This window comes from Lathyrus oleraceus, chromosome 7 (assembly GCF_024323335.1).
Source record: "Lathyrus oleraceus cultivar Zhongwan6 chromosome 7, CAAS_Psat_ZW6_1.0, whole genome shotgun sequence".
Classification (NCBI taxonomy): Eukaryota; Viridiplantae; Streptophyta; class Magnoliopsida; order Fabales; family Fabaceae; genus Lathyrus; species Lathyrus oleraceus.
Genome location: NC_066585.1, coordinates 53772050 through 53792920, shown reverse-complemented (window position 1 = coordinate 53792920; position 20871 = coordinate 53772050). Strand labels below are relative to the sequence as shown.

Sequence of the window (20871 nt, the reverse complement as noted above, 5' to 3'; positions counted from 1 at the left end):
TGGAGTTGAAGATTATATCCAGGATGAGGTCCATAGGATTGTCTTCTGTTCATGTGTCACCTTAGACTTTGGCTGAGGCCAGTGGAAGTCGTTATGGGTGTCTTCTGAAGAAGAGATGCACATGCTACCTTCCTTTTGTGAAGGTGTACCCTCTGATATGTCGCCCTCAGAGTGGTTTGGTGTTATTTCCGACGTTGCCAGTGGAATTATCACGAGAGATGGGATTTCGGGGTCCAAATGGAGAAAAGGAAATGTTGAGACATTTTCTGGAGATTGGGGTTCAAACGGAGAAAGGGAAATGTTGAGGCATTTTCTGGAGAGCGGGGTCCAAATGGAGAAAGGGAAATGTTGCGACATTTTCTGGAGATCGGGGTTCACAATGGCGATCGCAAGTTATCGTCAGGCGACTGGGGTTCAAACCGGAGAATGGGGTTCATTATTTTGGCAAATAGGAGAACGGGGTTCAAATGCAGTGATCGGGGATCATTGGCGCGAAAGAAAATTTCGGGGTTCAAGAAAATGAAAAAAGAGCGATTATCAGAAATCTCGGGGTTCAAGAAAAGCATAAAAAAAGAAAGGAATGATAATCCCCAGCGGATATGTGGTGTTCAGGCCGTGGTTATCCCTGCGTTACCATTTATTTTGGTATCCAGGTCGACGTTGCTGTTTCGGTGATTAGGCCGACTTTTCCGTACCCGACGGATTTTTGTTCAGAGATTGTTCTTCGCCGATTCTGACAGGCGTTGTTAATTATTTTCCCATCAGAGTGCAAATTGTTCGTCTGTTCTTGGTATTCAATCACTCTTCATCCTGATCATCTGAATGTCGAGGTTGTTCATATCGACAGGTTCACAGTGGATTGAATAGGGGCAGCTGTAACACCTCAAAATTTGCCCTCCTCTCTTGGGACTAGCATAACATATTACATATCATTTTTAGGTCATTAGGCATTGCATATTACATATCATGTGGTTACATTGTGCAAGTCATCCTCACAAGTCTTGAGCAGAAGATGAAGAGGTTATGTGCAAGCTAGGGTTTCATTGGACTGGATCATTAATCATCTGAGGATGGGAGTCTAAATTAGGGTTTTGGTTTCTCAAGGGATTGGGCTACATCTTGTTTGAAATGATACATCATCATCATCATGGTCTTGATATCATCCAGAAGATGCAAGAAGATTGATCATATGCCTTGAGATTAGGGTTTTGACCACTGGTCAACCCTAATCAGTTGCATTGGGCCAATCAGGGTTTGTGCAGGAGATGGGGTCTATGATAGATATGGGGATCATTTCATGATTGTATTGAGCTTATTGAGGCTAGGGTTTCATCCTTGAGCCATTTCATCAGAGGATTGGGGCTCAGCTTGATCAGTGCCTTGCCAAATTCATCTATCAGTTGAAAAGTCAACTGTGGTCAACTGTGCTTGATTTTATGGATTTGGAGGTGGGAGAGAGTTGGATACACTTCATTCATGTTGGAACAAGCTTCATTTGACATGTCAAAGCTCGAGAATGAAGAAAATAAAGTCAGACAGAAAATTGCCAAAAATGGAAAGTGACTTGTAATGGAAGTTTCCAAAAATGGAAAGTTTTTCATCACAAAATTACGTGTCCAAAAAAGATTCAAATGAAAATTTTTTCAACATGAAAGTTGTAGATCTTGGTCTCACCTTTCCAAAAAGTCCAAGAACTTGAAATTCCCATGTATGGTTGACAAGTTATGGTCCATTCATTTTCCAAAAATGCCTATAATCAAAGTGGCATAACTTTTACATGGAATGTCCAAAATGGTTGATCTTTTTATGAGCAAACTCCATTTCACATGTACTTTCATGGTGCATAATCAAAATTCATCAAAAATGGTCAATGCAAAAGGTCAATTTTCAAGTGCAACAATTAAAATCCAAGGGCAAAATGGTCCAATTTGAGAAATACATGGAATTTTGAGATGGGATTTTTTGCAACACTCTCCAAATGCAAATTGAAACTTGTTCCAACTGTCATGAGCTGTCATGGTGCAATATTTGGCAAGGGCATTTTTGGAACTTTCACTTAAAGTGCAATTATGCTAATTCTTCCAAATTTTGCTAATTGAGATTAGTGCATTGGATTAAGGTGGAGTATAAGTTACTAATTGTAACTGAATTGGTAATCATAATTACAATTCTCAAGAAATCTAACAACCTTTCCCTCCATTTTCTCTCAATTTCTCAAGAACTTCATCAAGCTTTTTGGATCCAAACTTCATCAAATCTTCACCAAATGGATTGATTCTTTTTTATTCATCTTCCACATACCTTCATCTACATCTGTTTTGTTGAATTGTTGCAAGAACCTTGCTGAATCGCGACTGTTCAAAGGAAGCTCAACAATGGCATTTTGAGAATTCTTCCAATTGGAGCAATCTTGAGCTGAAGCACGAGTTCCATTCATCTTCCTGGACATTAATCTTCTTCTGTTTTCACAATTTGGACGGTGGAGCTCGCGGATTCGACACTGTCATCATTTTAAGGTCAGAACTCGAATTCTCTAATTCTCAAAATCTTGATGTGGTTTAGGTAGATCTTGTGATGTAGAACACGATGCAACTTGTGGTTTTTGATTTGATTGAGTATTGGATGAGAAATCTGAGTTTGAACCTTTGATGAGCAAACTTATTTCGTTCGATTCTTGCTGTACATGAATTTATGGATGATTTCATAGTGATATTCGTGTTGTATGTGCTTAGACCTTTCCATCCATATATCGTTTGTGAGTTTTGGTTGAGATTTGAGCATAACCGAATTTGGATTGATGAAGATGAAGAACACGGTAATGAGCGTGAAAATTCTGGAAATATATTGCGTTTAATCCACTTCGCTACCGTGCCAATTTGAAAACTTGTTTCCCACCAAATTCGTCCAGTTACACGTTGCCAGCGAATTAATGATGCTACGTCGTTTTTGGCATGGCTGAGGAGAATTACAACAATGCCATTCGCTTAATAATTAAATTCATATTCCATTTAAATAATTATTTCACTAATTCAATTAACTTCAAAAAATCCAAACAAATTCAATATTAATCCAAATTTAGTGGGAGTTTTTTTGTTAGATTCATAATTTTCTCTAGTTTTTCATAGGTATGATAACTCAAGTTGTGCTTGGAGAATTTTTGACTTTGCCTATTGATCTTTGACTTGTGTGCATTTTGTATATGTTTCACCATATCCTTCATGAAATACTCATACATTATCCAAATTGAATGAAATTTCACATGCTAATTCTTGACTCCTTGCTGGTTATTTTGATGTATAGTTTGTGAATTTTGGATCTCTGGTTTGGTAGATATGATGTGTGCAAGTTGGGTGTGACAATTTGTGTCACACCAAGCTAGGTCAACTTCATGATTTTATTAAAAATGCCTAGAGATGTTGATTTGAGCTGAAATTTTGTGTGGATGATCATTGATATGTCAAGATTACATGAGAATTTTTCTGGAATTGTTGATGTCATTTTCTAATTGATTGATAATTTTCTTCTCTGTGTGCTCATCTTGTAACATTGTGTGACACATGTTGGCATTTTGTTTGTGAAATTCTCATAGTGTATTGGATGAAGATGAAATTTGGTGTGAGCATTGTAGACACATTATAGGACATCATGGTTTTGATCCCATTCATTTCTTAGTTGTTGTCACTGTTTTATGATTTATGGAAGTTAATGCTTGTTTGGATGCCTTGAATTGGCTTGTGTAAATGTGTCTGGACTTCTTGATTTTCATTGACCTACTTCCTTTTGTCCAATTGAGCTGAAAATTGACATGCTATACATTGGATGTGTCCTGTTTAGGTGTGAATTTTTGTGGAATTAATTGAATTGTTTTGGTATGCTTTTGATTGAGTTAGTTCTGTTTGGTCATTTGAAGGTGCAAATTGCATGTTTGATACTAAATTGTGCATGAAATGATAATGATGAATGATATGAGCATGGGACCAATTGCATTTGCTTTTGATTTGTTTGAATGTGATTTTGGATAAATTTCACTTGCTGTTTAGGATTTTTTATCTCCTTTGGACCCTAGGCTTGGCCTAGTGGTCTAGTTTCTCACATTTGGTTTGGATTTTCAGGTTGAAATGCAAAAGCCTTAAGGAGAAAATTGCAAGCTGATTAAATTGAGTTTTGTTTGATGTTGTAAACTAACTTGTTTTGTATTGTAGGGTTTGATGCTTGAGCTTGAGCTCATGGCTTGCACTTATGTGCATTAACTTGTGTTGTCTGTATAGATTGACTTTTGCTGTTTATTGTTGGTTTGTCTGAGTACTGATGATACTTGATTGATTTCAGGTACATTTAGTCGCTTACAGTTCTTTAAGAACTTGCTTGCTGCTGCTTGGTTGTATAAACCAGTTGAGGTAGACTCTCTTGTCTTCATGTAGTCTGGAAGACCTGGCTTGTTATTTAGCCAGGCAACTGTCTGAAGTCCTCCTTAAGAGGCGATGTTTGTGATTGTCTACTTTTGTGCCAAGCAGGTAAAGACCTCTATGAGGCAATTGGCGGAACCCAAGGGATATGCAATCTATCCCCCGCTATTCTGTTGAGTCGTCCCTCTGCTCACACCACTGTGTGGATGCATTGGGGCACAAACCCAAGATCTTGTACTTTGTACAGTTGTGTCAGAGTCTTGAGCGTAGAAGGGTCCCTCCATTCTGGACCCACGCTCCTTTGTCTGAAGCTCTCCCTGATCAGGGATAAGAGCTGTGAAGTCTAATCTTCACTCACCTCTCATCAGCTTCACCTTAGCCTCTCAATGGCAAGGTTAAGAGCTCACTCTACCCTCTGTACAGATGACTTGCTTCGGCAGTCGAACCCTTTGTTTGAGCCTCACTTCTGACTGGATATAGTGTGTGCTTTGTGAATATTTGTTTGAAATGTTTGTTTTATTGCGATTGATGCTTGCATGCTTGCTTTCTTCCTGGATAGGATTAGCTTGCTGTTGCGCAAGTAGGTAGAAACCACAACATAGGGCAATGATGCATGATAACACTAGGCTCGAGTACAGCTCCCTGGTAGTGTGTCTCCCCTTGGTTTCTGGCTAGAATTGCTTTCCCTTTCAGGGGAACTACATCGCCCTGATCCTCGTTCCAAACGAGGTATGTAGGCAGGAGACCGTGCGAGGTCTCTTCGGGCACTTTTTTTTTCTTTTTGTGTGTGTTTGCTTGTTAATCCTCTTGTGTGTCAGGATATGGATGTAAGCCCAGCGATTGGCTGTCCGTATCCTGATTGTGTTTGTTTGGTTCGGATGCAGATGTAAGTCCAGTGATTGGCGTTCGGGCTCCACGTTTGCCTTTCTGTGTGTGTTTTGGTTCGGATGCTGATGTAAGTCCAGTGATTGGCATTCAGGCTCCATGTTTGCCTGTGTTTGTGCTTGTTTGTTTGGCGTGCGTGAGCCGAACTACGGCAGCTCTGATTCTCGTTCCAGACGAGATACGTAGGCATAGGATGCGATGTCCTATCGAGCTCCCTTCCTCTTAACCCCACCTGTGTTGTCTTCGGTGTGTGTGTGTGTGGTGTTTTAGCAACCTTTTCTTTCTTTTAGAACGTGGATCCCGTCGAGTACGACAGACGTGAGGGGTGCTAATACCTTCCCCTTGCGTAACCGACTCCCTTACCCTTTCTCTTTGGTCGCGAGACCGTGCTTTTTCCAGGTTTCTCTGAGCGTTTCCTTTCCCTATTTTGGGATAAATAACGCGCAGTGGCGGCTCTGTTTGTTTTTTTGTTTCAGCCCGCCGGTTGTTTTTTTCGCGGATGCGACAATTGGCACCGAAACCTGAGGAATGTCCTCAAACATGATAAAAAGTTGTATGTCTTGGAGACACCTGTTCCTGAAGAGGAACCTCCTAGTTCTGCACCTAAGGCAAAAAGAGATGCTTATAAGAAGCATGTTGATGATGCCAATGAAACTGCTTGTCTCATGCTAGCTACCATGAACTCAGAATTGCAAAAGCAACATGAGAACATGTCAGCGTTCGATATGATCGAACACCTGAAGATGCTCTATCAAGAGCAAGCAAGGCATGAGAGGTTTGAAGTTTCAAAAGCCTTTTTTCAAGGCAAGTTAGTTGAGGGAGCCCCTGTAGGTCCCCATGTGCTCAAGATGATTGGGTATGTGGAAAACCTCGAGAGATTGGGTTTTCCCCTCGAAAAGGAACTTGCGACTGATTTGATCTTGCAATCGTTGTCAGATAGTTTCAGTCAATTTGTCCTAAATTTCAATATGAATGATATGGACAAATCTCTTCTTGAACTGCTCGCCATGTTAAGAACTTCTGAGCAGAATCTGAAGTCAAAAGGGAAGTCCATTCTGATGATCGGAAATGGAAAGAGACAGAACAAAAGGCCCACTAAGCAGGGTGATAAAGGGAAAGGCAAGGAAGTTGCCAAACCCAAACCCATCGTTGCTGCTTTGAAGCCTAGTGGAGGCATAGCAAAAGAAGGCACTTGCTTCCATTGCGGTAAGACCGGACACTGGAAGAGAAACTGCCCAAAGTACCTGGAAGATAAGAAGAATGGAGTAGAGACTTCAACTTCAGGGACTAAAAAGGAGTAGAGATTTGGCAAAAGGTGAAGTCGACCTACGAGTTGGCTATGGAGCAAAGGTTGTTGCTTTAGCCATAGGAACTTATGTATTGACTTTACCTAGTGGTTTAATAATTCAGTTAGAGAACTGTTATTATGTACCTGCAATTAGCACGAATATTATTTCCGTTTCTTGTTTGGACAAGTTTGGTTTTTCATTCATAATAAAGAACAATTGTTGTTCAATTTATTTGAATGATATATTCTATGTTACTGCTCAAATGAACAATGGATTAAATGTCCTTGATCTTGAAATGCCAGTTTATAACATTAATACTAAAAGGATGAAACCTAATGAGTTGAATCCAACTTACCTTTGGCATTGTCGATTAGGCCACATAAATGAGAAGCGCATTTCCAAACTCCATAAAGATGGACTCTTGGACTCTTTTGATTATGAATCATATGAGACATGCGGATCTTGTTTAATTGGAAAGATGACATAGTCTCCATTCACATGAAAAGGTGAAAGAGATAATGATCTTTTGGCCCTCATACATACTGATGTATGTGGACCACTGAAATACCAGCCAGAGGAGGTTTTCAGTACTTCATCACATTCACTAATGATTTCAGTAGATATGGTTGTGTGTATTTAATGAAACACAAATCAGAGTCCTTTGAAAAGTTCAAGGAATTCAAGAATGAAGTACAAAACCAACTAGGTAAGAATATTAAAACTCTTCGATCAGATCGAGGTGGTGAGTATTTAAGCCTAGAGTTTGATGGCCATCTGAAAGAGTGTGGGATCCTATCCCAACTTACTCCTCCTGGAACACCCCAATGGAATGGTGTATCTGAGAGAAGAAATCGAACCCTGTTGGACATGGTCCGATCCATGATGAGTCACGCCGATCTTCCAAACTCCTTTTGAGGACATGCACTATTGACATCAGCTTACACACTTAACCGTGTTCCATCCAAAAAGGTTGAAAAGACACCATATGAGATATGGAGTGGTAAGAAACCACATATGTCTTACATGAAGATTTGGGGTTGCGAAGTTTATGTGAAACGACAAATTTCGAATAAGCTTGAGCCCAAATCTGACAAATGTTTTTTTTGGGGTATCCTAAAGAAACAATAGGGTATCACCTCTACAATCCTTCTGAGGGCAAAGTGTTTGTCGCTCGAACTGGAGTTTTTCCTAGAAAAGGATTTTAATTCCAAAGGAATCAGTGGGAGAAAAGTAGAGCTTGAAGAAATTCAAGAATCACAAAGCATCGATACACCTATGGAGGAATTAGAGCAGGAAACACAAATAGTTGTGTAAAGAGCAACCTGCTCAAGTAGAACAAGACCAGCGTAGGTCGGGCAGGATACGTCACCTACCTGAGATATATGGATATCTGATCAAGGTGATGTATTACTCATGGATTCATCAAAAACGAAGATGAGCCTTGTGTCTACAAGAAGGTTAGTGGGAGCATGATCGTGTTCCTGGTATTATATGTAGATGACATATTACTCATTGGAAACGATATCCCTACCCAGCAACAAGTAAAGTCTTGGTTGGGGAAATGCTTTTCTATGAAGGACCTAGGTGAAGCAGCCTATATATTAGGAATCAGAATCTATAGAGATAGATCACAAAACTGCTTGGCCTAAGTCAGAGTACATAGACAAAGTGCTGAGACGCTTTAATATGAATAATTCCAATGGTTATGTGTTTTGCTTAAATGGTGGCGCTGTGAGCTTGAAAAGTTCAAAGCAATATACAGTTGCTGATTCTACAACCAAAGCCGAGTATATTGTTGCCTCAAGTGCAGCAAAGGAAGCTGTTTGGATCAAAAAGTTCATTAGTGAACTTGGCATAGTCCCTAGCATTGTGGATCCCATTGGTCTCTATTATGATAACAATGGTGCTATCGCACAAGCTAAGGAGCCTAGATCTCACCAACGATCCAAACACATACTTAGGCGTTATCACCTCATTCGAGATAGAGGAGATGTGAAAATATGTAGAGTACCAACACTTGACAATATTGTTGACCCACTAACAAAGCCTCTTGCGCAGCAGAAGCATGATGGCCATACTAGATCAATGGGCATTAGGGGTATGCCTAATTGGCTCTAGTGCTAGTAGGAGATTGTTGGTGTAGGCCCTAGAGGCCAATACTTTTGGTACTTGTATCGAATTATTTATTAATTAATAAAAAGGCTTTTTCTTTATTATGGTTGATTAATAAAGTCCCTGGAATAGATAGTCCGTTTAATGTATTAAGTGTGACTTAATCATGAGAGCACATTAAACATAAAGACACTATTCTTAAAGTATCCGTAGTCGAGCTTTAGTGTAAAGTGGGATAACATTAAAGCATTAAGACTATTATGATTGTAGACTGATGATCATATCTCATGGATCATGGATAAAGAGTTATCAAGTCTTAAACATAGGTATGAATATTAAGAGTAATATTTATACCGAATTGACCCGCTATGAGAATACTATATAGAAAGTTATGCAAAGTGTCATAAGTTATTCTCATGGTGATAATGGTGTATACCACTCTTCGACCTGAAACCACTATGGATCCTAGATGTAGAGTCGAGTGCTTTATTACTGATCCAACATTGTCCGTAACTGGATAACCACGAAGCATGCTGAGGGACATGAGTGACCTAGATGGAATTTGCCCATCCTGCGTAACAGGATAAATGTCTATGGGCCCAATATTGAACTGAACAAGGATGACACGGTCTATACCTTGTGTTCAATATAGACATAAGGGCAAAAGGGTAATTATACACATAATTATTATCATATGAGGTTTTGTCAGATCACATGACATTTTCATGTCTTGGGTAGCAGTGATGTGTTGCTAGATACCGCTCACTGTTTATTATGTTAAATGTGTGATTTAGTATAATTGCCAACGTCGCGAAAACCTACAGGGTCACACACAAAGGACGGATTGATGAGAATAGAGTAACTAAGGGACACCATAAGGTACGGTGCACTTAAGTGGAATACGAAATATGGTAAGGTACCAAATACTTAAGTGATTTTGGGCATATTATAAGATATGGGCCAAAATACACTTAAGTGGGCTTTTTAGCTTGAAGCCCACACAAGTGGTTCTATAAATAGAACCCCTTGGGTAGAAGCATTGTCACTCCACTCAGACTAACACTCAAGTGAAGACTTGGAATTTCGTTTCCCTCTCTCTCTCACTCAAAGCCTTCATTCGTACCAGCTAGCACTGAGATTGAAGGAATCCGTTCGTGTGGACTGAGTAGAGACGTTGTCATCGTTCAACGTTCGTGATCGCCACAAGAGGTAACGATTCTATCACTGATCATGCCCATTCGTAAGGATCCTTAAATGGAGAAATTTTTAAATTCCGCTACGCCTTGGATGGCAATTCTCCTTCACTAATGTGTGTGTGTGTGTGTGTGTGTGTGTGTGTGTGTGTGTGTGATATTTTTCCATTGATGAAGGTGTGAAACTTGGAGTTTTATTCATGATGATGAGAAAAATTGTTGTTGAAATTGATGATGAAATTTTTATGAATTGTGGTGAAATAGGTGATTTATATATTAATGATTATGCTAGTATGATTCACTATTAAAAATCATGTTTGGGTTTGTTAAATTTGTGTAAAATAATTTGGAATGATGTATGAAGATTTTGAGATGAGAAGGATGAAGTAGTAGGAGAGAAACTGGAGTTTTTGGAAAAAAAATAAGCAGTACAATCGATTGCAGGGGGGTTGCAATCGATTGCATGCCTTAAAAAGTGAAAAAAAATAAGCAGTGCAATAGATTACAGGGGGATTACAATCGATTGCAATTCCTGGAAGTGTAATTTTTTAATGTCACTAGCAAAACGTGATTATGTGCAATCGATTGCACCAGGCCAAATAGTGAAAAATTATTCTTTTGTTTTTGTTGTGTTGTCCGACGATTTTGGTTGTATATTTTAATCTGTAGATCCAAATGACGCGTCGTTTGAAGCATTAGAAAGCTAACGCGCAGAGATACCTCATGGTAGTGCTTGATGAAATGTTTGAGTTGTAGTAAATTACCTACTGTATCGATGTTTGTGATGACTCGTATGATCGGTTAGCGGATCGTTATGTGTTACACGATGATGTGATGTTGTTGTAACAACCCGTATAATATATATCTAGAATAATATCATACAAGTGTTAAATTTTGGTACTGTCACAACATAAGTGCCTAATGGCATCAATATATATACATGTCCAAACTAAAACATCAATGGAACATGTTATACAATAATGCCTAAACAATAAAATCTAAGAACTATGTACAATATCTTCATTGCACACAACTCCACAGCGGAAGATTATGCTAAACAACAACCCTTGAAACCCATATGCTCCAGCTTAGCTTATCATTCATTGTCTATCATCAATTCAAATTCTTAGAATACAAGCCTCACTACTCAACAAAATGTATGTTACTTTACTATCACATACTTCTCTTAATACCAAGGTATAACTTCCTCCACTCTACTACATACTCTAGAAATCCTTGATGTGAACAGTCATCAACTACACACCCATAACTTCATCTTAATGAATCTTAATGGTCCCATTGTGCCTTTATCTAAAATGTTCCTCATTACAACGGTTGTATTGCAACATCCTCACTACTTCCACACTCGGTGTTCACTTGTCTTCCCATGGTAATTCTCTCAGTTCCAATTACAAAACCATTCTACTAGAATTCCTTAAATCCAACTTAATTGCTCTTATCCTCAACCAGTTCTCATACAACCAAAACCCACTGGAGCTTCCATTACTATATAATGGGCGTTATCTCTCTCCAACACAAACTCTTATAATTGATCCTTAGGTAACTCATCATTCCATTACAGTTGCTCACTAACACTAAACCTCTGACTAGCTATCTTGAACCCGATCTCCCTTCTAAGATTGGATATACTTGGTTTATCTTCTAGCTTCCATTTGGTCCATACATGTTTCACTTGGAACAAACAACCATGTCCTCGAGTCTCTCCTTAGACTTCACCACTACCTTAGGCCCCCAACAAAACTGAACGTCCTTATCTCTCAAGTCTTTAACTACTTGCAAGGTACCATTCCAAATACATATATATTCCATTAAGTACTCTCGTCCTTCTAAAATATTTTAGTGGCCTTAGAAACTGAAACACTAATACACTACCTCACTTCCAGACCTTATGACATCTGCGTAACATAACCATCCTTCCTCCTTTACCATACAGAATCACTCGCAATACTATTCCATATTAGTGAGTATATCTTACTCCACTTAGCAATTCACACCTCTCTCAAAGCTCTGACAATTTATTCAATAGAGATCCTTAACTTCTTAACGCTGTTACCACCGCAGAATCGCTTGGATGATACACTACTCTTCAATTCCATAATATCCAAATCACAACGCCTCTGAAACTTCAACTGGGCCATCTAGTTCTCCTTACTTTCTAACTATTGGCTTGAGCCTATTCTCAAAGCGCAAGTTCAACCCACACTTAGGAGTCCTCGTGGTCGCTCAACCATGATCCTACCTACCATGCACATAATATTAGGTTGATCAGGCCCAATACTATATACAGTGATATTAAGAATCATGTTGGCTAAACACACATATGAGGCAAGAACAGATTTACTTATGATGTTTCAAGGCTAGGTCGAGAATCGACCTGCTCTGATAGCAACTGTAACAACCCGTATAATATATATCTAGAATAATATCATACAAGTGTTAAATTTTGGTACTGTCACAACATAAGTGCCTAATGGCATCAATATATATACATGTCCAAACTAAAACATCAATGGAACATGTTATACAATAATGCCTAAACAATAAAATCTAAGAACTATGTACAATATCTTCATTGCACACAACTCCACAGCAGAAGATTATGCTAAACAGCAACCCTTGAAACATCCATAACAGTTTCTCTTAGATCCAATCTGTAAAGAATACCTGAAAAATAACAATAATAATGGGATGAGATAATAAGTTCAGTGAGTTCTCCTATCCTATGGGTCCACTCGGCTCTACAGGATATTCTAATCGATATTCAACTCAGATCCAACTCAAGTCAACAAGGGAACGAAGACTTGAGCGATGGGGAAACTATCTCGCAATTGTATGGCAACATGCATCTGAGTTCTCATAACTCAACCACGATCATTATTCAGATTCACGCAACATCGATCCCCAACCGGATCTACGTCTAGGCCAAGGCTTGGTTCACGCATGTCTGTATGATTCGACTTTCGCGGTGGATATCCGGTTCTCCTATGGGACTTAAACCCACTTTTAAGAACCATCACCCGTATAGGACTCTAACCCACCTAGGGTATCTTTCACCGTATGGGACTCTAACCCACATAGGTGTCCACCTTTCCCCCATGTCCGCCATGGTTGGGGCTCAAACCCAATTGAGGCTCGAATCATTGGTCCCACATCCCAATGCTTACTCATCTAAGCATACCAATAGAGATGTGCACCACCACAGAAAACACACATTCTGAATACATGATCGGTTCCACAAAACATTGGTTCCACGAACCATAACAAATTCATCAATCATAGGTGACTTCATTCACCATAATACACAATAATAACATGGCATGTTCCATACAATGCGTCTCATTCTTAATCATGGTAACAATTCGTCCACGACCTCACATAAGCGTCGTACGAATGAATATCGTATTCTCATACATGTATCTCACATGTTCCATAACCTAGATTATCTTTCTAAGTTATTAATCAAATTATTCTTCTAGGTTTTCTCACTCATCTTTGTAAGGTTTTTAATCATGTTATTTCACCTTCCACATAACAACAATATTTAATTTTCATCATGATAAAATTCATGGCATTTATAAATCACATACTATTTTATAACATGGAACAATAATAATAGTCCTTTACGTTATCTTTAGTCATGGTATTTCACAATCAACCATATCAACCATGTTTAACACCCATCATAAATATAATTCATTTAATTTGTAAGACACATAATATACTATAATATGATATCATAATAATAGCCTTTTTCATTATCTTACTAACACATCCGTCCGCATCCAAAACGGAGCTATAATGCTCAATTAATTCATTAATCTATCTTAATCAAGATTTAGATTAATATTTATTCATTGCATAAGCATTCAACAACAACCTCTCTAACCTAGTGGTAAGGCATATCCATTTTTAATTCCAAGTCATATTGAGTAACTAGAGATAAAAGGATACGAATAAATTAGTGTTTTATAGCATGTGCAAACACTTCATTGAAGTATATACTTTCAAGCTGGAAAAATTCCTTTGCAACAAACTTTTCTTTGAACCTAATCTTCACTTGACCTTGAATTCCTTCATTTTTCTTAAATATCCATTTAGATCCAATTACTCTTTGCCTTTTAGGATTTTCAACCAAAATTTAGGTTTTATTCTATTCTAGATATTGCATTTCCTCATTCATGGTTGTTAACCATCTTTGCTTTTCAACATTATTAATTGCTTCCTTTAAATTCCTTGGTTCATACCTTACAAGTGTTCTGGTCGTCCTCCTTTCTATATCTCTTACCATATTGTAATCAATCAAATATGTTTAAGTTGTGTCACTATATTATAGGTCATTGTCAATCCTTAGGCATTTCAATTTGGAATTCTTCTAAGTTCCAATTTGAGTATGTCACTCTTCAAATTTCATAAAGGCATCACTTTTATTCTAAATCGCATAAATCCAAACCTTACTAAAATAGTCATCAATTGTAAATAGAAAATAAGAACAATTTGCTTGAGTTTTTGTCCTGCAAGAACCCCACAAATCAAAATGTGCATACTCAAAATTTCAATTTTTCAATTTCATCATCATTCAATAAATTTTGTTTTGCTAACTCAATTAGTCCTTTTTCACATGCACGCCATAGTCTCATACGCCATAATCTAAGTGTTTGAATAGAACTCTAGCAATCAATACTTAAGGATTCTCACATTCAAAACAGACAATATTTCATAGCCGCAATGACGCAGAGGTGAGGTCAACCGAAATATATTCTTTTTTTACTTATATAGACGGCCACGTGTTAGAATTCAATAGTTTAAAAACAAGAAATATGAGATTAAACTTTCAAATTTATCAATTTTATAGACATGATTAACATTAATCTCTATTTTTAGGGTGTTAATACAATATTTTCAAATGTCTATTTCCCATGGGAAGATGAACCTCTAGTTTGGCCCGTGAAGAGTATCGACAATAGCATAATGAGAGTGTACACGTGTCATGTTTCCATGACTAGAAATCTTCACGAGAATGCAATAATATATTGTTAGGTCACATAGACACATTCAAACAAACTTCCGTGACCGATGTGGACCCCACCAAACACTCCTATTGCCCATACCACTTTCTCTTCTACACCTTAAAATACAACCTATAGTGAACCACTAAAAACTTCAAAGCTAAAACAACCACACATTAAGGAAAAAATATATAATAAAATACCTTCAAAATGGAAGGCAAAAGAAAGTGGCATCAAAAGTGCAAAATGGTCATCATAGATATAAATAACTATATAAAGCATCTCTTCTTCCGGCTCGGATTCAAAATCTAACTCTGCCTATGCAACAGTGTTAAATTCTTTTAATTCGAAGAATTAGTCTCTGCACGTACGCATATATACGACTATGTTAAGTTGATAGCATATTTTCAAACTCCTTATGGCAATTCATTATTTTTCTTTAGATGAACATAAGAAAACTAGCATGCCAACTTTCACAAATGACCTAATTTCCAAGAATACATATATTTTGTCACATGATGAAACAAACTACATTAGGGAAGTTAATAAAGCAAACATTTAACTTTTCACTTTCCAAAAAGTCTACTATTAGATAATTTAAGCTAAAAGAAGGACTTGAACTTAATGTAGAAAAATGCATTATTTGACTTGTAGACTAAACCAACTTAACAAATTCCAACCAAAATGTGGTGGTTTGGTCCAGTAAATTCTGTTTAATCTTAACCAATTAAATGCAACTTTATCACATTCCTGTAAATGTTATCACATGACAGAATAAGAAATATATAATTTGTGGTTGAGTGGGTGGAATGAGGAGAGAAAAGTATAATGCTTAATAGTCAGTAGTCACTACCAATATATATATATATACACACACACAGAGCTATACATGTATCTATAGCTCAACATTGCTTAATTCTCATCTTTCTTTCCTATGGATGTGTTATTGTTGTTACTGCCTCTATTGGTGTCTTTGTCTTTGCCAAGCTTGAATGTAGTCGAGAGCCGACAAACACCGGCTGTGGAACACTATGTTGAGTACTATGCTGTGAGCTGCAGAGCTTACAGTGCCTCGGTGACGGAGTTTGGAGCGGTTGGCGATGGACAAACTTCGAACACGCGAGCTTTTCAGACAGCCGTCGATCATCTGAGTCAGTACTCGTCTAACGGCGGGTCTCAACTTTATGTTCCACCAGGAAGGTGGTTGACTGGTAGCTTCAATCTCACCAGTCATTTCACTTTGTTCCTACACAAAGATGCTGTCATTCTCGCCTCTCAGGTTTGATTATACCTTAACTAGTCTTGCAAATGTAATGTGATTGAAGTGCTTTGAATTTTGATATTATGTTTGTGATGTGTTAGGATGAAAGTGAGTGGCCGGTGATCGAGCCCTTACCGTCTTATGGTCGAGGGAGGGACACTCAAGGCGGAAGGTATAGCAGTCTAATTTTCGGAACCAACCTCACGGATGTAGTCATAACAGGTAAGTTTTGAGATATCGCGAACTGTACTATCCGGTTACGCTTTTGGGATTAATCTAAAATTTGGTTTCATTAACTATGTATTCGAATAGGGGACAATGGAACATTAGATGGACAAGGTGAAGTGTGGTGGCAAAAGTTTCATAAGGGGGAGCTTAGTTATACCAGGCCTTACCTGATTGAAATCATGCACTCAGATGATATTCAGATATCAAATCTCACTCTGGTTAATTCTCCGTCCTGGAATGTTCATCCTGTTTACAGCAGGTTCGTCGTTTTCTCTTTGCGGTGTTTATTATCAATCTACTAGATTATTTTTCCGAGTTTTCTAATATAAAGAAATTGAATGCAGCAACATTGTTGTTCGAGGCATCACGATCCTCGCTCCTGTGAATTCACCAAATACAGATGGGATCAACCCTGGTAAGTTAAGTTAGAATATACGTCTTTTCGAAGATGCTACGATGTATAGTCTAGTACATCCGTGACTGATTATGGTTTATGGTTTATGGCACAGACTCTTGCACGAACACGCGGATTGAGGACTGTTATATAGTGTCCGGGGATGACTGTGTGGCTGTAAAGAGTGGTTGGGATGAGTACGGTATAGCTTATGGAAAGCCGACTAAACAGCTGGTAATAAAAAGGCTCACTTGTATTTCTCCAACCAGTGCTGTGATTGCTTTAGGGAGTGAAATGTCGGGTGGTATTGAAGATGTAAAGGCTGAGGACATTCTGGCGATCAATTCCGAATCGGGAGTTCGGATCAAAACTGCTGTTGGAAGAGGAGGATATGTGAGGGACATATATGTTAGAAGGATGACCATGAAAACCATGAAATGGGCATTTTGGATGACAGGAGATTATGGCTCTCATGCCGATAACAACTATGATCCTAACGCGATTCCTGTGATTCAGAATATTAATTACCGCGATATGGTTGCTGAAAATGTGACTATGGCTGCAAAGTTGGAGGGTATATCTAATGCACCATTTACCGGAATCTGCATATCCAATGTAACCATTGGACTAGCAAAGAAGGCGAAAAAAGTGCCGTGGAATTGCACCGATATCGCCGGGATTTCAAGTGGCGTCACTCCTGTACCGTGTGGCCTGTTGCCAGACCAAGGAGTAGAGGATACTGCGGCATGCACCTTCCCAGAAGGAAGTTTGCCAATCGAAGATGATGTCGAGGTTCAAACATGTACTTATAGAATAAATTTGTGATGATATATAGAAGGAAATGGCTCAATTTCAAGGGAACAATCCAAACAATGTAATACTTCCAAAAACTGTTTGTTTGAGACTTATTACAGATTTTCTGTTAAGCCCTTTTCTATAATGCTAAACAAGTTACTTATCCAAATTCATCAAATTTAGCAATGAAACAAGAAGAATCATTGATCACCATAGGTGAAGGAAGGAATATTCATATCTAACAAATGTTACCAGATACATAATTGAAACTTAAAAAACGCGGTTTAAAGATAAACATCAGGTATTATGAAAGAAGCTCGATGTCCACGACAGACGCGTACAATTTTGCTTTCATGTTTTTTCCTTGTCCATGACACCCTATTCCTCCTAAAGCAAAACTTGAGAACAATACAACAGCTTTTTTATTACTCGTATAAATGCGTGTAACATCCGATTTTCAAGAGAAGTTTCTTTCCATGTCGTAGTTTGGTTTTAGGATTAGATTACAAAGGAAAAGAGCTTCTGTCTTAAGCGAATCATCTGAACGACGATGGACAGGCAATAGAGGTTACATTTTATACAAAATAAGAAAGGGATTACTGACAAGGTGGATCTGGATTGAACTTCACAGATTCCTTCCATATGAGCTCCTTGATATGATCTTCAGTGCATGTTGGCTGATCAAAATCAAAAGTGAATGGCCTTGGACACACCGGCTCCTCGTTCGTGTTGTGAAGCGATGAAAGATACGGGTGACACAGTGCCTCATCAACTGCAAATCAATGAAAATACTACATAAATATGATTACATGAAGTAAATGAAAGAAAATGTATTTAACAAGTCGGATATAAATCTCCTCTACAAGACTTATGAAGCGCTGACACAAAAACAAACACCAGACACGACACTGACACGTCGACACTAGTAATAATTTCAAAAATGAATAAATTGAACGTAATCACAAGTGTCTGACACTGACACAGACATGTCTTTTTTCAGAGGTGTCGGTGCTACAGAGATAATAAATACCTGTAATGCGTTTGTTTGGATCAAAGATAAGCATCTTTTCTAACAGGTCAAGTGCCTCGGGTAACATGTTTGGGAATCTAGACGAGAATTTTTGCTTCCGGTATTGTTGAAACTGTCTAAAATATCTTCTAGCATTGTCACTTCGGAGAAATCCAAGGCTAGCATCATCGGGCGAACCTATTAACTTTTATGCAGAAGGAAAAAAAAGTGTCACACATCTTTTGGCCATCGAATTTACAAACAAACTCTAATATTAACTTAAATATGCACTCATTAACAACATTCAAGACGGAACCTGATATCATTTCAAAGAGAGCTATCATAGCTTCAAACGCAATAATACATCGGTTAGAAACTTAGCAATGCTTCGGTTGAAGTTAAAAAAGGGAAACATCAAAACCATACCTCTGTGATAAGCCTTAGTTGATGAACATAGTCTTTGCCAGGAAACAAGGGCTCTCTGGTCATGATTTCACCAAATATGCAACCGACAGACCAAACATCAATCGCAGATGTGTACTCAGAACAATTGAGGAGTAACTCCGGAGCTCGGTACCATCTCGTGACAACATACTCAGTCATGAAATCAGTTTCAGATGTTGTCCTTGCCAAACCGAAGTCGCCGATTTTAAGGTCACAGTTTGTGTTCACTAGTAAATTACTCGGCTTAAGATCACGGTGCAAAACATTAACTGAGTGCACATATTTCAGCCCACGTAACAGCTGATATAAGAAGTACTGCAGAGTTTTGTGAACACTTCATGTTAGAACTTAGCAAATCTAATCGAGAGTTCCTCGGGAAAAAACAAATAGTTGACACGAAATTAAGGTCGGAAAATATCATTAGAAGCAAACCTGACAATGTTCTTCGCAGAGAGGTTGATCAGAATGAATTATATGATGGAGATTAGTGTCCATCAAATCATAAACAATGTACACATCATTAAACGCGTCCTTTTTCGGGGGTCGTATGATATCCTTGATGGCAATGATCTGTTGAAAGTAATCTTCAGAAATTTAGTTAAATAATCCCTTAACTAATTCATGTCTAGTTTCATAATTCGCACTTACATTTTGATGATCCATGTGACGGAGAAGCTTGATTTCGCGCAAAGTCCTTTTCGCATCAACTATATTGTCAAAAGCATTACCAATCTTCTTAATAGCAACTTGTTCATGTGTATCGGAATTAACAGCAGCACTATAAAGAAACATTGTTCAAGTGACAGTAAAATCATTTCCAACAATCAAAAACAAAACACCGAATTCATTCATGCATTTACCTCGTCCTATGAAAGAAAGAAACAAAAAACGCTTACCAAACGATACCATACGCGCCTCTACCAATAGGACGAATGGGAGGCACGTACTTAGAAGACACCTCAAACAAGTTTCCATACACATTGTAGTGTGCATATTTACCACCATGAGTAAGAACCCTTTTGATTTTAGTGTCCGCAGAAGCCGAAGCAGAAGCAGAAGAGCTTGACTCTTTTGTTGCCATGTTGAAACTTGAACAAAGGGTCTTCACCTTTCAAGAATCAAAGATAGAGTTTTCACACAACAAATTTCATGACTAAATGAAAATCAACCACAGAAAAAGTATATGAAAATACAAAGATACCTTTGTTCTTGGAACAATGTAATGGAAGCTAATGTTGACACATAGAACACAAGAAAGTGAAAAAGAAGCAAATGTAGGATAAGTGTGATTCAAGAAACCTGAAATGGAGTTTTCCAGATCATGAGTATAATACTTGACTATTGATAAGTCTACCTGTAAAAGCTAAAACAGAAACGTGATTTCTAAAAGTGAAAATATCAAAGTAATTGCTTTTGAAGATTTATCACGAGATGCTTGCTTTGTAATACCATAATGGCTAAAACACTTGAGATTTCTAGAAACCATGCTTCTTTCTCTTATTAGGTTGTGTTTTCACCTATAAATTTTCTAACCACGTTTACTGTGGATTCACAGATTGCATATGAAATGAAACAGGTGGTGTGGTTGAAAATTCAACACGTATTGAAAACTTTATGCATGAAAAAGAGAAAAGGTAATGGAAGATAAACTGAACAACATGAAACGAAAGAGAGCTTTTCTGTGTACAAACACGTACTATATGTGTTTCATAGTATATATATATAAAGTTCTGAAGAGATTTTCTTTCCTCTCTATTTGAAATCAACTCAACTATTGTTTTATGTGAAAATGGTTATGCATAGTTCTCTATGTAGAATGTCAAGAGTT

The 20871-nt window shown here is 38.0% G+C and overlaps 2 protein-coding genes across 2 annotated transcripts; one reads left to right on the top strand and one right to left on the bottom strand.

Annotated features, from left to right (window-relative positions):
* The first annotated feature begins 15214 nt into the window (after nucleotides 1-15214).
* LOC127104235 (probable polygalacturonase) lies at nucleotides 15215-17721 on the top strand. The gene is made up of 5 exons (XM_051041429.1): nucleotides 15215-16191; nucleotides 16275-16395; nucleotides 16486-16660; nucleotides 16746-16816; nucleotides 16911-17721. Exons 1-5 carry the CDS (start codon nucleotides 15847-15849, stop codon nucleotides 17618-17620), a joined length of 1422 nt encoding a protein of 473 aa, XP_050897386.1. The 5' UTR covers nucleotides 15215-15846; the 3' UTR covers nucleotides 17621-17721.
* An 86-nt stretch (nucleotides 17722-17807) lies between these two features.
* On the bottom strand, nucleotides 17808-20669 carry LOC127104236 (mitogen-activated protein kinase homolog MMK2). The gene is made up of 8 exons (XM_051041430.1): nucleotides 20493-20669; nucleotides 20245-20342; nucleotides 19940-20151; nucleotides 19692-19821; nucleotides 19476-19613; nucleotides 19026-19358; nucleotides 18621-18804; nucleotides 17808-18362 (listed from the first exon to the last, which is right to left on the bottom strand). Exons 1-8 carry the CDS (start codon nucleotides 20527-20529, stop codon nucleotides 18187-18189), a joined length of 1308 nt encoding a protein of 435 aa, XP_050897387.1. The 5' UTR covers nucleotides 20530-20669; the 3' UTR covers nucleotides 17808-18186.
* Between the last annotated feature and the right edge of the window lie 202 nt (nucleotides 20670-20871).